This window comes from Plecotus auritus (assembly GCF_963455305.1).
Source record: "Plecotus auritus genome assembly, chromosome: 3".
Classification (NCBI taxonomy): Eukaryota; Metazoa; Chordata; class Mammalia; order Chiroptera; family Vespertilionidae; genus Plecotus; species Plecotus auritus.
This window is the reverse complement of record NC_137772.1, coordinates 24,601,207-24,615,503: the sequence shown is the minus strand read 5'-3', so window position 1 is coordinate 24,615,503 and position 14,297 is coordinate 24,601,207. Positions and strand designations below refer to the sequence as shown.

Sequence of the window (14,297 nt, the reverse complement as noted above, 5' to 3'; positions counted from 1 at the left end):
GAGAATCCAAGATTCCCCTGGCACTTCAGAAAGAGTTGTTTGAAGATAGCAACAATTTCTTGTTTGTTATGTATGTTCATGGAGGCAAAATGTTCACCCATATTCAACCGTCTGACTTGCCTCAAACCAACTACTGATAGCTGGGAGCCCAACGACACAGTCCGCACCAGGAACCTCCCCTACTTGCTTACGTTTTCACCCGACTCCACGAAGGAACGGACCGGAAGTGGCGTGCAGTCGCAGAGCCAAGAGAACTACCCCCAATGCCGCCGCGCTGACCGGAAAAGGAAGGTGCGTTCCTTAGGAAGTTCCCCTCTTAGTTCCCGCTTCCGCACGGTTGCTGTTGCAGATCTTCGGTTGCAGGTCCGAAAGCTTCCGCGGCGCTGGGCAGAGTGTGAGATGCCGGGCGGAGGCCGCTGCCCCGACTGCGGCTCCACGGAGCTGGTGGAAGACGCGCACTATTCGCAGAGCCAGCTGGTGTGCTCTGACTGCGGCTGTGTGGTCACCGAGGGAGTTCTTACTACCACCTTCAGCGACGAGGGCAACCTCCGAGGTACCTGTGCCGTCCTGGGCAGAGCTGTGGGTGCAGCCTGGGGCAGCGGAAGGACTGAAACCCGATTCCTCTTAGGTCCCGTCCACTCTCTTTCTCGTACGCATTTAAATACGAGAGAAAACGACCTGAAGTGTAGGAGTGAGCTGCGAAATGTTAGGGACTGCCTTTCACCTTTGTTTTTCTAGCATCTAGTACAATGCCTGACAGGTATAAACGTTCAATAAATGAAACAAAGAGAAACAAGCTTTTACTCAATTTACCCAGTCTGGTCGTGGTGGGAATATTGTGGGTCAACTCTTTACGAATACAGCACCTGAAGTCGTTTCTAGTACTAACTGGTAAAACGTCTTTTTCTTCCTTTGCTTTCCAAGTTCCTGAGCAGGGCAGCCCTCAAAATCTGCAGCCAGGAAAATGGTCTGGATTGGATGTATGGTGGGAGGGTACAAACTTGTACTGAAATTTCTGAAAACTTGGAACACTTGTAACTGCTTTAGGATAGTCCCGATCTTCCTCAATCTCTGTGTATGTGATAGTGCCTGTGGACATAGAAAACCAGATGGACCTTTAATATGCATCGATGGGCACCTTCTGTGAGACAGGGAGCAGATGCCTAATGATCGGAATTCTGCTCCCTGGCTTTGTGTGGTAGGAGGGCAGGGGTCTGGTGAATAAAGGCTAACCCTGTTTTGTTTTTACAGAAGTAGCATATTCCCGAAGCACAGGGGAAAATGAACAAGTTAGTCGCAGTCAGCAACGAGGTGAGAACAAACCTTTCATGAGACAGTGGCTTTCAAGAAAATTCTCCTGATGGTCCAGCCCATGTGCTTGCTTTTCCTGATTTCAACTTTATCATGTAAGGCAGAGTAGAAGAAAATGGTGATTAGAAATAAAGGATGGGGGTGGTTCTAGGAGAGGTAGCAAATCCGTGTAAGTTTGGGATTTGCTCAGGGATATGTTTGAGGTAGACGCAAGGAGTCCAGATCAAACTTTGGCTTGGCCCTGAATCAAACCAGCCTACAAAAAATGGTGGGCTAAAATGTGACTTCTTTCCACGAATTTCTTTGTGCCTTCGGAAGCTTCACCAGATGTCGCTCCTGTCATTGTAAAAAGATATATATGAGAGAGAGAGAGAGAGAGAGAGAGAGAGGAGGGAGGGAGAGAGGGAGGGAGGGAGGGAGGGAAAGGAAGAGAGAGAGAAAGATTGATTGGTTGCCTCTGCACGTGCCCTGGTTGGGAATCAAGCCCATGACCTTACAGGATGATGCTCCAACCAACTGAGTGACACGATCCAGGGCTAGTAGTGCATCTTATATCAGAGGCAAGTTTAGCAGAAATTGCTAGGAGCTACACAGTAGCTCCTTTGACCTCTCTAACTCTTATTGTGGGTTTTCCTAGGTCTCCGCCGAGTGAGAGATCTCTGTCGAGTTCTGCAGTTGCCATCAACATTTGAGGACACAGCAGTTGCCTACTACCAAAAGGCATACCAGCACCCTGGCATTCGTGCTGCCAGGCTGCAAAAGAAGGAGGTGTTGGTTGGGTGCTGTGTCTTAATCACCTGTCGGCAGCATAACTGGCCCCTGACCATGGGGACCATCTGCACCCTGTTGTATGCAGATTTGGATATGTTTTCTGGCACCTACATGCAGATAGTGAAGCTCCTGGGGCTGGATGTGCCATCTCTGTGCTTGGCAGACCTGGTGAAGACCTACTGTAGCAGGTACCTGCCTAGTGGGAGTTGTGGGGATGGGATGGGATGGGATGGGTCCTTAGACCTGAATCCTTTCACCTTTGGCTGTCTCTCTTTGACCAAAGCCCATCTAAAAAAATGTGGGAGAAAAATCTGTTCTCCCTCTCCTGTGCCTAGTACTAATCCCATTTTATATTTCTAGAATGCTATAATTTCAAATCTTTTTGCCTGCACAGCAACCTACTGATGTAGAAAAGTAGGTATTAGCCTTGGCACAGGGCTCCTGAGTTGCACCACTCACATGTGTGGCCTATGTGGATCAACTGGGAATGGAGCTGAAGGAATATTAGGAGACAACAGAGCTGTAGATAGAAGCTATTTTTTTTTTTTTTTTTTTAAGGAGCTGTGTTATTTTCTCTCCTGAGAAATATAGTAGAAAGCAAAGGCTATCAGTGTCAAATAGTTTTGGGTTTGCAGCTTGGTTACTTCCTAGCTGGATACTGGGGGCGAGTTTTGCAACTATAAATGCAAACAACAAGGTGTAGAGAAGGTAAAAGAACACTTGTAAAGCACTCAGAATAAAGGCTGACGGGGGTTGCTCAACACATGTTAGCTCCCTTCTGCATTCTCCTGCCCGTCACCTCACAAGCAGAAAACGCACCGGTCTTCTCTCAGTACCTGTATGAAACTTGCTGCCAGCAAGCTTGAGTGTTCCCAAGAAGCTAGAACAGCTTGCCCATCCTGAGCAGACTGCTCTTCCCCATAGGCATTGAGACACGACCCTCATTTTGGTTATTTCAGCTTCAAACTTTTCCAAGCCTCCCCATCGGTGCCAGCCAAATACATGGAAGACAAAGAGAAGATGCTGTCACGAACACTGCAGTTGGTGGAGCTGGCAGATGAGACGTGGCTGGTGACTGGGCGGCATCCCTTGCCTGTCATCACTGCTGCTGCTTTCCTGGCTTGGCAGTCGCTGCAGCCCTCAGCTCGTCTGACATGCTCCCTGGCCCGATTTTGTAAATTGGCAAATGTGGACCTGCCCTACCCCGCTTCCTCCCGACTACAGGAACTGCTGGCTGTGCTGCTGCGGATGGCTGAGCAGCTGGCCTGGCTGCAGGTTCTGAAACTTGACAAACGGTCTGTGGTCAAGCACATCAGTGACCTGCTGCAGCACCGCCACACTTTGATCCGCAAAGCCTTTCGAGAAGGGACATTAGAGGTGGAGGCCCCGGAGAAGGAGCTGCAGGGACTGGGACAGGGACAAGGACAGGGAAAAGAGGACGTGGTGAATAGCTCCTCTGATTTACCTGAGGGGAAGCGGCCAGCTAGTCCTGCCCTTCTCCTCCCACCCTGCATGTTGAAGCCCCCAAAGCGGGTCTGCCCCACTCCCCCTGCCTCCACGGTCACCGGAGATGAGGACATTTCTGATAGTGAAATAGAGCAGTATTTGCGTACCCCTCAGGAAGTGAGGGACTTTCAGAGAGCCCAAGCTGCTAAACGAGCTGCCACAAGTAGTCCTAACCCCCCATGATGCACTTGGGGTTTGGTGGAGCAGGGGTCACTTCATTCTGACAGCAGCTTGATAATAGGCCTGCCATATCCAGAGAAATAAATGTGTACAAGTCCTTAGGTATTGTCTCTGCAGTTAATTAGAGCCCAGGTCCTGGAGTAGAAATGAGAAAGACTGTAGGAACCCCTGGGTTGGAGAGGGTCCCATCCTTTAGTGCCAGAGAGCAGATTGCATATGTTCACATTCTGTGGGATGGCTTTCCTCGTAGATGTTGGGCTCCCTTCTCCTGGTCTGAACTGGATAAACTAAAAGGGCTCATGGGGCCTCCCTACTAGTGTGGAGCTGAAGGAATATTAGGAGACAACAGAGCTATAGATAGAAGCTATTTTTTTTTTTTTTTTAAGGAGCTGTGTTATTTTCTCTTCTGAGAAATATAGTAGAAAGCAAAGGCTCTCAGTGTCAAATAGTTTTGGATTTGCAGCTTGGTTACTTCCTAGCTGGATACTGGGGGCAAGTTTTGCAACTATAAATGCACACAACAAGGTGTAGAGAAGGTAAAAGAACACTTGTAAAGCACTCAGAATAAAGGCTGACGGGGGTTGCTCAACACATGTTAGCTCCCTTCTGCATTCTCCTGCCCGTCACCTCACAAGCAGAAAACGCACCAGTCTTCTCTCAGTACCTGTTGGCATTTTCAATGGTACCAGCCCTCAGAGGGCAGGAACTGGGCAACTCTTGGCCCTGTGTCCTAGGTATTGGTGGGTTAACGTGTATGGTTCATGAGTTCTTCTACCTCATAACAAAAGGACCGTGGGTGGACTGAGGTTAGAGCTCAAAGGGCTTTGCAAAATTTTAATATATTAAAACAAGAGGCATCTGCTAGAAAACATTCTATTGTATAAAACCCGAGCTTTTAAAAACATGTTTTCTTTGGCACTTTTTATCCCCTCCCTCCCCTTTCCCCAGCGTATTGCAAAAAGCTCTCCAGTGCTAAGGCATTGGCAGGGTATGTAAACAGCAGCCAGCATATGTGGAAGAATAATACAAAGCTTTTTTTTTTCCTGTCTAATATTGTCTGTGCAGCAAGCATAAATAACAGGATCCATCCCAAGGAATGTGGGTTTCCTTTCCTCCCTATGTCTTTCACCTTGGTGATCATGCTGGGGTGACATGGGGACTAGGAGGGGACCTGGACCAGGCCTCATTTCCACGATGCTCTTCACAAGGCCTCAGGTTCCCTGCACTTTCACTGGGTCCTGTAGTAAAAGGCTGGTGGTTGCTTTTTAGGTTGGGGGGCGGGGGAATAGGAGTGCTGGTGTTTAAAAGTGGGGGTGAAGGCCCCGGGGAGCTGTAGGAAGGATTTGGCATGGGCTTCTGTGTGGCAGGAAGATGTTTTTGAAGTTTCTCCCTAATAGGGGGCTAGAGGTCAAATGATTGGAATGGTTCCTCCATGTGGCCTCAAGGAGGCAGGGAAGTATCTTCCTCAGCCCCCAGTGTTGGGAGGCTGAGACCCAGGTCTTGTGATTGACTGGTAAGTACGTCTTCAACACCACTTGCAGCCCTGTGGTGGAGCCCCTCTTCAGGGCGTTGTTGGTAGGACTAGGTTTAAGGCATGGCTAACTTCAGCCCCAAATCTAAGCACTCTCTCTACTTCCCTCAGATTATCCCCAGGCGGGGTCAGCTTTGTCTTCAAATGCCACCCTGAGCCCTGCTGCGTGGTGTGTGTACACTCATGGGGATGGTGTCGCTCCCTACTTGACCCCCCAAGCTGACTTTCACACTGCTCCACCTTCGCCTCTTGCATAGTCTGAAAAGTAGCACCTTGTCACCGCCAATGGGTCCTGGTCACCTGGCATATCTACTAGGCTGGCTCCCCAGGTAGCCAAACACTGGGTAGGGAGAGGCCCTAGAAGCTAGGCACAGAGGCCGACTTCAGAGGAGGGCAGTGAGGGAACATTGTTCCCAAGCCCCCATCTGTGTTTTCCAGGAAGGGCTGACACCACCAGAGAGGCGGGTGGGCAAGATGCGGGGCACCATAGGAAGAGCCCCCCTGGGCTTGCTGGCCCGTCCAGTACTCATCAATCCACAGACTGACAGGACCTTCCCGGCTCTGGACGGCACACACTAGCCTGGGCTGGGGCAGAAATATATCCTGCCAGTGGCCCTGGGATTGTCTGTCGCTACCCCCGAGGGACGGCCCTCTTAGCAGCACAGGCGTCCGCTGTCCTTTTCCCCAGCCTCAGGTCTGAGGCTGGTGAGCCCAGGCGCAGCCCTCGGCACTTCACCTACTAGGGCACCGAAAGACGTCCTTAGGGGCCCCGCGAAGCCAGGAAAACAAGTCCGTGCGGCCAGCCTGCCCTAAAGTGCCACCCGCCCACCTAGACGGTGGTCTCGCTCTTCCAGAGGCCTGTCTTCATGCAGCCGCCCCCCGCCGCCTCGGCGCCCGTCAGGGTGATGTCCTCGTACTTGCCGCCCTTGGGGGCGCCGTTCAGACTGGCCGTGTTGAGCGGGTACGAGCGGCGCTTGCTCTCCTTCTCCAGCGCGCCCTTGAGGTTGTCGCGGCTGGCGCTGCGGCGCTGGCCCGGCCGGCCCGCCTCCGGGGGCGGCGCGGCGCTCGTGTCGCTGCCCTCGGACAGCGTGAGCGTGGGCTCGCCCTCCAGCGGGAGGCCGGCGCCCGGGCTGTTGCGGCTGCTGCCCGCGTAGCTGTCGGACGGGCTGTTGTGCAGGCTGCCGCTCTCGCTGGACAACAGCTCGGGCGCCCCGGCCGCCGCGCCCCCGCGCAGCGCCTTGAGCCGGTTCTTGCTGCCCGCCTCCCCTGCCCGGTGCCCCTTGGCCCGACTCTTGTGCACTCGGCGCCCGTGGGGCAGGTTGTTGGGGTGACGGGAGGCCAGACTGCCGCGGGAGCCCACGGGCTCTGGCTCCCCTTCCCCACGGGCCGCCACCCCCGCCTCGCAAGCCTGACTCTGGGCCAGCTGCAGGTTGGTGAGCTTGCAGGGGCCCGGGGGCGGCGCGTGGCCGCTGCTACCGCTCGGGGATGACTTAAGGGAAGGGGGCCCCTCTCCGAACACTGGGGAACCGTCCTCTGGGGCTGCGGACACAGCTTGGGGTGAGGCGCGTGAGGCCGAGGCAGGGGGGCAGCAGGCGCGCCAGGAGGCCCTGACGTCCCTGCGCCTGGCACAGTGGTGGGTGAAGACGAAGAGGCCCAGGGCCGAGGCCGCCACCCCGTAAAGGCAGCTGCACACCACCCGGGGCAGCCAGTGCTGGGACACTGCCAGAGCCCCACAGGCCCACATGGCCAGGTACAGGAAATGCGTGGTCACCAGCGCGCCCAGCTGGACTCCTGGAGAATAGAGGCCATCACCATCCTCTGGGGGTCCGGGCGTCACCACCCCTGCGCTCTCAGTGGCCAGAAGGGAACCCGAGTCACTCAGGAGGGGGCCGCTGCTCCTGAGCCTGGTGGAACCCCTCAGCTCCTCCCCTTGGTCCAGGGAGACCCTGTTCGTGACCCCCTTGGGGCTCTGTGCCAGAGGACCCCTCAGATGCAGCCCTGCACACAGGAAATAGATCCAGGTGATCAGCAGAATCAAAGCCACCGGGATGTAGAAGGCTCCTAAGCTTGGACGCCACACCAGCCAGCAGCTGAGGGGAGACACAGGCAGTGGATGAGGAGGGGAGCAGGTCTGAGGCGGGGTCCAGAGGCTGGGTGGTTGGGGACAGAGGATGCAGTGAGTTGACAGGCAGAGGCTGGCTTAGTCAACATGCACGGGCTTGGGTGGGGTCACTGGCTGGGTGAGCCCGGCAGGTGCCCCTGCCATGGAGTAGAAGGCATCTGGTGCTGGGGTGGGTAGGTTTGGGGCAGGCAGGCAGTGTGCTCACTAGGGGCTGTGGTCCCGGTAGTTGTGGATGTTGACAGCAGCTGTGATGCCACAGATAATGAGTGGGATCCCTCCAGCGATCAAATAGAACCTGGAAAGGAATGGGTTTGGGGAGTCAGAGAGATGAGGAACAAGGGAGAGGAACCAGGTGCTCAGAGCCCTTGACTCAGGGTCTCCGTCCCATCTTCTTTCCCTTTTAAATTCTGTCAGAATTTTTTGCCATGGATGCAAGGCGCGTACAAGGCAGACTTGGTAGATCCCTAGGGGACTTGGCCAAGACTATTCTAAGGGACAGAGGCCAGACCTCTCTCTCACCCTAGGTGCAGAATTTGAGGGTTTCCAGGTTCTCTGCTCAGTGCCCATTACATGACCTTCAGCAACCAGGCACCACGCAGCCGTGGGCAAACTATGGCCCGCGGGCCGGATCCGGCTGTTCTATCCGGTTCTCTTGCTCTCCCCTCCGCTCCTTTACTTTGAATTTATATTAGTTCACACAAACACTCCATCCATACTTTTGTTCCGGCCCTCCAGTCCAGTTTAAGAACCCATTGTGGCCCTCGAGTCAAAAAGTTTGCCCACCCCTGACCTAGAGTCTTGCCTCTTCTGTCGTTGGACAGTGGTCTCCCAGGACCTTGGACCCACCCTGCGTCCACCCGGGGAGAGTTGATTTGATGTCCTAGGCGCCCCCCTCTGAGCCCTTCCCCACTGCAAAGCTGATATCTGGAAGCATGTACCGGAGCATGGGACGGGGAGCAGGTGGGGCAGAGTCCCCTTCCTGTGGAGGGGGCGCCCTCCAGGTGAGCTCCTTGTGGAGGACGCGGGCCTTCACACCCATCCAGAGCAGTGTGGACAGTGAAGAGTAGTGCAGAGTGATGCCCACCTGCGGGATCAAGGTGCTGAGGCTGGGACTGCTACCACATCCAGGGACCGGGCTGCTTCCACTGGGGCCATGCCAGAGCCTCAGCCCCACAGTGTGCTCCCACTCCTCCCATGTTCCCAGCCCCCAACGTCACCCAGACCTTCCCCCAGGTCTGTCTCTGCTATTTCCCCCTCCACTTCCATCCAGGCTTCCCCCCCACTCTGGTGACTCCATGACTTAGTTATTGCTATCTGCTTCGTCCCTGACCTCTCCTCCACTGCTGGTTCCCACTCTCCACTTGGAAGTCCCACCTCCTAGTTTTCCTGCTTCTTAATTCTTACCTTCTACTCTCATGCTCCTCTCCCCTGACAAGTAAGACTGGACACAGAGAAAACAATGGAGCTGGGGCCTATTAGCATGAGCCCCCTTTTTCTTCCCCGGCCCCTCCCTACTGCCTAGGCTGCCATGACTGATCTTGGAGCTCCCCAACCCCCACCTCAGCCCCTTCTCCTCTTACCGCCTGGCAGACCATCTGGTAGTTGGTGAGTGTGATGCCTCCTGCAAAGACGGCGGAGGTCATGGCCATGTGGAAGCACAGGTTCAGCAGCATGTGCCAGCCCTTCCGGGACACATGGATGGAGCTGCCCCAGAAACAGTAATTAATGGGCCACCCAGCCCAAGGTCAGGCCCATGGGGTCTCAAGGCCATGGGGAGGGCCACAGAGGGGGTGGCAGATATCTGTGTGCATGCATATGTGTGAATGTGACTGAGGCGCCAGGGAAGGCAGGTCTTAACCCACAAAATGTGTTTTCCAACCCCAGAACCTTCAAATACAATGCTAGGCAAGAGCCTAGAAAAGTCATGTGGACCTACCTGGGAAAGGAACACTTGCCAGTACTTAGTGAAATTCCTGCCACCCCCAAACCTTCCCACCACACCCTCCTTTCCTGCAACAGCTCCCACCTGTGGTTGAGGATGTAGGTGATGATGGTGGAGAAGAGGCAGAGCAGCAGCAGGGCTGTGCAGGGGTACACGACTGGATGCAGCCCTGCCCCCGAGGCCCCCACCTCCCTGGGAAAGGCACTCAGCTCCTGGAAAGAGTAGGAAAGAGGATGTGTGTACTAGGAAGCCAGGGGTAAGAGCCGTCTCATGGAGTCCTGACCAGTCCCCAGGCCAGTTTTCCTCTTCCCAAGTCCGGTTTGATCCTCAGCTTAGTCCATCTGCGTAGACAAAGTTGTAGGTACCATGATATCCACTCTTAGAAAGTTGGCCTCTGTAGCATTAATAATCTACTGCCTGCCTTTCTAGGAACTTTCCAGGTCCCCAGCCTGGAAACCGGAGATGAGGAGAGACGGAAAAGTCTGTCTATAATACAGCTGCATGCCTGCTCAGGGTGTGATATGTGGTGAGGAAGGGGGAACGAATGGGGGTGAGTGAGGAGGGTGACCAGAAAGGAGAAATGTTCCCAGATTTTCCCCCCACTTTGATAACCTGGATCTCGGGGAGTGCAGGCTGGGTCTCAGAAGACCAGGCTGGGTAGTGCCAGATCCCCCTCTCTCATTCTGGGAGTGGAAGCAGGACCTCCCTGTCTCCTGAAGATGAAAAGTGTGTGTGGGGGGAGACCAGAGGGACATTTCCCTGAGTCCTGACCGTTTTGAGGCCTGACAAGGCTGCTGTCCTTGATTTCTCTGTGGCCTTGGGTGATCAGAGAGCCCCACCTCCACCTCACACACCTCCCTTGTTCCCTGGCCCTCACTCCCCAGTCCTGCTTTACTCACCATGAGCACGGCCACATTGCCCAGGTGCTGGCAGTGCAGGGAGCTGACGTTGGGCTGGCTGGAGCGGAGCTGGCAGCCTTCGGAGCTCCAGCCCCCAGCGCCGCCGGGCCCTTCCTGGCTCCACCAAGCTGCCACAGGTTCAGCCCCCTCAGCCCAGTGCCGCAAGGAAATGGCCACTGGCTCCGTCAGGTTTCCCACGCCACAGCCACCTACAGGGGGAAGGAAGTCCACACAGGCACACACAAGGCCACAGGAGTGGGGGTGGGGGTGGGGCTGGCTGGGTGGAACCAAGCAGCAGCTGAACAGGTGCAGAACACCCTTGGGCTGGGTGTGCGCTGGGCTTGGTGGATACAGTTAGATGTGGGCCTGCTTCCAGGTCCTCAGTCTCACTGGGGAGACACCAGGATGAATCAAGATGAAAGCACTGGGCCCTGGCCAGTGTGGTTCAGTTGGATGGGTGTTGTCCTGTACACCAAAAGGCGGGGGTTCAATTCCCAGTCAGGGCATACCCCCAGATTTCAAGTTCCATCTCAGTTGGGGCACCTGCAGGAGGCACCCAATCAAGATGTGTGTGTGTGTGTGTGTGTGTGTGTGTGTGTGTGTGTGTGTCTGTCCTTCCTCTAAAATCAATAAAAAACAACAACATATCCTTGGGTGAGGATTAAAAATAAAAAAAAATAAAAGCACTGGAACGTGGCCCACTCTAAGTGCCAAAAGTGCGGTGGTGACATACTCTAAAAGAGAGGAGTCCAGGGCTGGGTTCAGGAGGTCATGCTGAGGGAGCAAAAGCCCAAGCAAAGAGGAGACTTAGGAGGGCCACCCTGATTGGGAGAGTTGGCACCAGGTTAGGAAAGTGGGACGGAGGGAGGTCTGGGTGGGTCAATGGTTTGTACTTATAGCCCTTTTGAAATTTGACACATCTGGGATATAAAATCCAGTGTCTTCCTGAACCTTTTTCCACCAACCCCTTTCTTTATGGAATGTCTGTGTCCCCCATCCTCCTTGGAAATGGTGAGGGGCCACCATTCTCTGCCACCTCCACCAGGATGTTAGGGGGCGCTGGTAGGTGAGGAGGAGCAGGATGAAGGGGCACAGGACAGACATTTAGGAGGGATCCCATTCGGTACCTGGTACCCAGAGTTCATCCCCTTACTTGTTCCTGCAAAGATGACAGGGGTGGCCACGCCGCGCCTCTTGCCGGGCCCCACACCTCCAGGGCGGGAGGTGTTGCCATGGCTGCGGAAGAGGCGGCCATTTCGGAAGACGAGCAGTTGCAGGGTGCAGTCTGGGGAGACTGGGGGCGCCAGGGAGGCTGGAAGGGATGAGAAGAGACTGGGCGGCAGCTGGATGGAGGCCAGGGCAACGCTGTTCTGGGGGGGACACAGGAATTCCTCAGAGACACAAGATCCCCTGGGACTCTGATGTCTTCCAACCCCTCCTTCTGCCTCCCCTACCCCCTTTTCTGGGTCCTGTCTCCTCTCAAATCTTCTACCCTCACCAGGCACCCGCACCTGGGCACCTCCCCTTTTAGTATCCTCCCTGCCCCAGCGCCCACCTTGATGTGGAAGGATGACAGAGAAATGTTGGGCCTCCCGGTGGTACAGCGGAAGCGGAGCTGCTGATCAGCCAGGGGCTCCAGCTCGGGAGAGGGGTTCTGGCCAAGGCCTGCGGGCCGGGTGCCGGGCACACTGGCCTCCCTCCTCTGGAAGGCCGTGCAGGTCAGGCCCACATAGCTGTGCGGCTTGATGAGGTAGGCCTCCAATGCCACGTTCCTCGAGTTCTAGGGACAGGGAACTTGTCACCCAACCCTCTGAGATAAGGTTTGGCCTTCTCTTGCCTGAGACTGCACAGCCCCTGTCTGCTCAGGCCCTGTCCCTCTACCTTTGCTCCTCACTGTCTTCTCCAGGCTTGGCCAGTCTTACGTCGCCATGGATCTTCCCCAGTCCCTGGCATGGTGCCTTCTTCCTCCCACTCATTCACACCCCACCTTGTATCTTGCTCCCCTCTTAACTCGGGCATGTTCTGCCTCCCTAACTAAGCCGCAGAGCCGTCTGTTTGACCTCCTGCATCTCCCAAGGGACCAGCACAATATCTCTCAAGTAGTAGGTGCTCGGCCGTGGTTGCTAATTGGCTCACAACCCACCATCAGAAATGTCACCCTGGCCTCAGGGAACAGAAGTCTCCATTACTCTACACTCCATCACAGTGCTATCCCCTGGCAACTTGGTTCCCCACCATAACACCAAGCGTAACTTCCCCGGTGTCACTGGCCTCCCTCTCTTTCACTGCCCCTGACTACTCGGGATCTGAGGCCACATGACTGGGAATCTAGACAAGTTCAGTGCTCACAGCAGGTGCACAGTTGGAGGGCTTGCTGCCTGAGAGAAGTCTTTCCCTTCTGGATGACTCTAAGTTCCCTCCCAGTGTCAGGCCCCCAGGAGTCCCTTCCTGGCTGACCCACATTACCACAGAGATGTGCTGGGCGTGGGGGCTCAAGACGGCCCCCCCAATGCGCTCCAGGGCACCCACGATGCCGCTGCAGGCCTTGTCCTCTCGCTGGGCCAGCCACAGCAGGTGCTCATCTACCAGCATCAGGTTGCTGGCCATGTCCACCATGACCTCCACCAGCTGTGCGGGGGCGGGGGAGTCACTGAGACACAGGTAGGTCTTGGTACCCAGGGGCTGGGGAGTGAGAGGCTTGAGCCTCAAATGGGGAGCAGGAAATTTCTAGGGGCCCCAGAGGCCTGATTGAATCTCACCTCTTTGATCTGGTCCACATAACCCAAAAATTTCTGGATCATCTGAGCCACATAGACTACATCCATCATGTCTGAGAAGCTGGCAGCCTCAGCTGTGTACACTCGCAGCTGGTGGGCCAGGGTCAGCGCGTTGGAGGCATTGATGGGCATCTAGGAGTGTTAGGGAAAGATAGTGGACAGTCCAATCTTTCTCCTTCTTCTCCAGAATTGCCCCTAGGGGCCCCTCCTCTGTGCTAATGCTTAGGGCAGTGCCTGGGGAGAGGGTCTGGCCCACCGGCTGGGTCTAATCAAGATAGCAGGCAACCCACTTCTAGGCCACTGGCTGAAGCACAGTGGCTGACTCATGCTGTCCTTTCTGTCCCCCTTAAGGCTGCCCTTGCTGTGTTGGGGGATGAAGATGCTGGGGTGGCTTGCACTTTCTGAGTGTGGCCTTTGGGGTCTGAATCCCCTGGAAGAAGGAGAGCTGGAGAAGAGCAAGAGCCCCTCACGGTGCACACCCAGGGAGCAGAGGAGCAGTTGTGAGGCCTCTCCCCACCCAGTCCCTGAAACCAGAGCTGATGGGGTGCCCACCACCCCCTGTCCTGGCCTCACCAGCACGAAGGTGTAGAGCACCCGGGTAATGTCGTTGGTGTACAGACAGTGGGAGTAGTCCCCTGGCTCCCAGCGGCCAGCTCGGTCACACAGGCGGGAGGCCTGGGTACCCGGAGTGCCCCCACTCAGAGGCACGGAGGTGAAGGGATACTGCAGGCAGGATTGGTAGGCTGTGATGCCAGCCAGAGTTCGAGGCCACCTGGGGGCAGAGGCAGGAATTGCCAATGACCCAGGCCCCTCAAGGCAAGGGCCCCTCCCCTCCCCTTAGAACTGTGATGCCAGACCCTTTGAGGAAAGGATCCAGAAGAGTGGTTTGGGGCTGGCCTCCAAGCTCCTCTTTCTAACTGTATTTGTACTGCTAGTGCTGTGGTTGGTGCTATGGACTTGAGTCCCAAATTCAAGTCACTGACCCTTTCTGGGCCTCAGTATTCTCAGCTGTACAGTGGGGAGAATCATACCTCCTTCCTAACTGAGAGACCCATTGGGATATTAAATGTGATATTCAAGTGGGCGAGCTTTGTAAACTATTAATGTAAAGAAGCAAATAAAAACCTTTCTGTTCTGCACCACACATTTCAGATGGTTATAATCAAAAGATGAGGTCTCTGAATACAACAGCAGGACTTGGAGCTGAATGACTAAAGGGAGTGTTTTCTCCAACTTAGAGTGGATGGGAGACCCTGGT

At 55.2% G+C, this 14,297-nt stretch overlaps 2 protein-coding genes across 2 annotated transcripts in view; one reads left to right on the top strand and one right to left on the bottom strand.

The window, feature by feature from the left end:
- The first annotated feature begins 223 nt into the window (after window positions 1-223).
- Window positions 224-5,938, top strand: BRF2 (BRF2 general transcription factor IIIB subunit). The gene is made up of 4 exons (XM_080663102.1): window positions 224-553; window positions 1,252-1,311; window positions 1,949-2,270; window positions 3,042-5,938. Exons 1-4 carry the CDS (start codon window positions 400-402, stop codon window positions 3,769-3,771), a joined length of 1,266 nt encoding a protein of 421 aa, XP_080519228.1. The 5' UTR covers window positions 224-399; the 3' UTR covers window positions 3,772-5,938.
- Window positions 5,939-6,117: 179 nt separating this feature from the next.
- ADGRA2 (adhesion G protein-coupled receptor A2) overlaps window positions 6,118-14,297 on the bottom strand; it is a 32,919-nt gene continuing 24,739 nt past the window's right edge. The window contains exons 9-19 of the mRNA XM_080663103.1: window positions 13,613-13,811; window positions 13,022-13,171; window positions 12,729-12,890; window positions 11,818-12,042; window positions 11,416-11,632; window positions 10,263-10,471; window positions 9,448-9,575; window positions 9,002-9,125; window positions 8,360-8,505; window positions 7,627-7,716; window positions 6,118-7,389 (exon numbers count right to left, since the gene is read on the bottom strand). Coding sequence (XP_080519229.1) covers window positions 6,129-7,389; window positions 7,627-7,716; window positions 8,360-8,505; window positions 9,002-9,125; window positions 9,448-9,575; window positions 10,263-10,471; window positions 11,416-11,632; window positions 11,818-12,042; window positions 12,729-12,890; window positions 13,022-13,171; window positions 13,613-13,811 — 2,911 coding nt within the window. The 3' untranslated portion in view covers window positions 6,118-6,128. The remainder of the gene's footprint in view (window positions 7,390-7,626; window positions 7,717-8,359; window positions 8,506-9,001; window positions 9,126-9,447; window positions 9,576-10,262; window positions 10,472-11,415; window positions 11,633-11,817; window positions 12,043-12,728; window positions 12,891-13,021; window positions 13,172-13,612; window positions 13,812-14,297) is intronic.

Coding starts and splice junctions, on each gene's coding strand:
- BRF2 (XM_080663102.1), top strand. CDS start 400: ATGCCGGGCGGAGGCCGCTGCCCCGACTGCGGCTCCACGGAGCTGGTG. Junction 554..1,251: donor CGACGAGGGCAACCTCCGAG/GTACCTGTGCCG, acceptor TTGTTTTTACAG/AAGTAGCATATTCCCGAAGC. Junction 2,271..3,041: donor GTGAAGACCTACTGTAGCAG/GTACCTGCCTAG, acceptor TGGTTATTTCAG/CTTCAAACTTTTCCAAGCCT.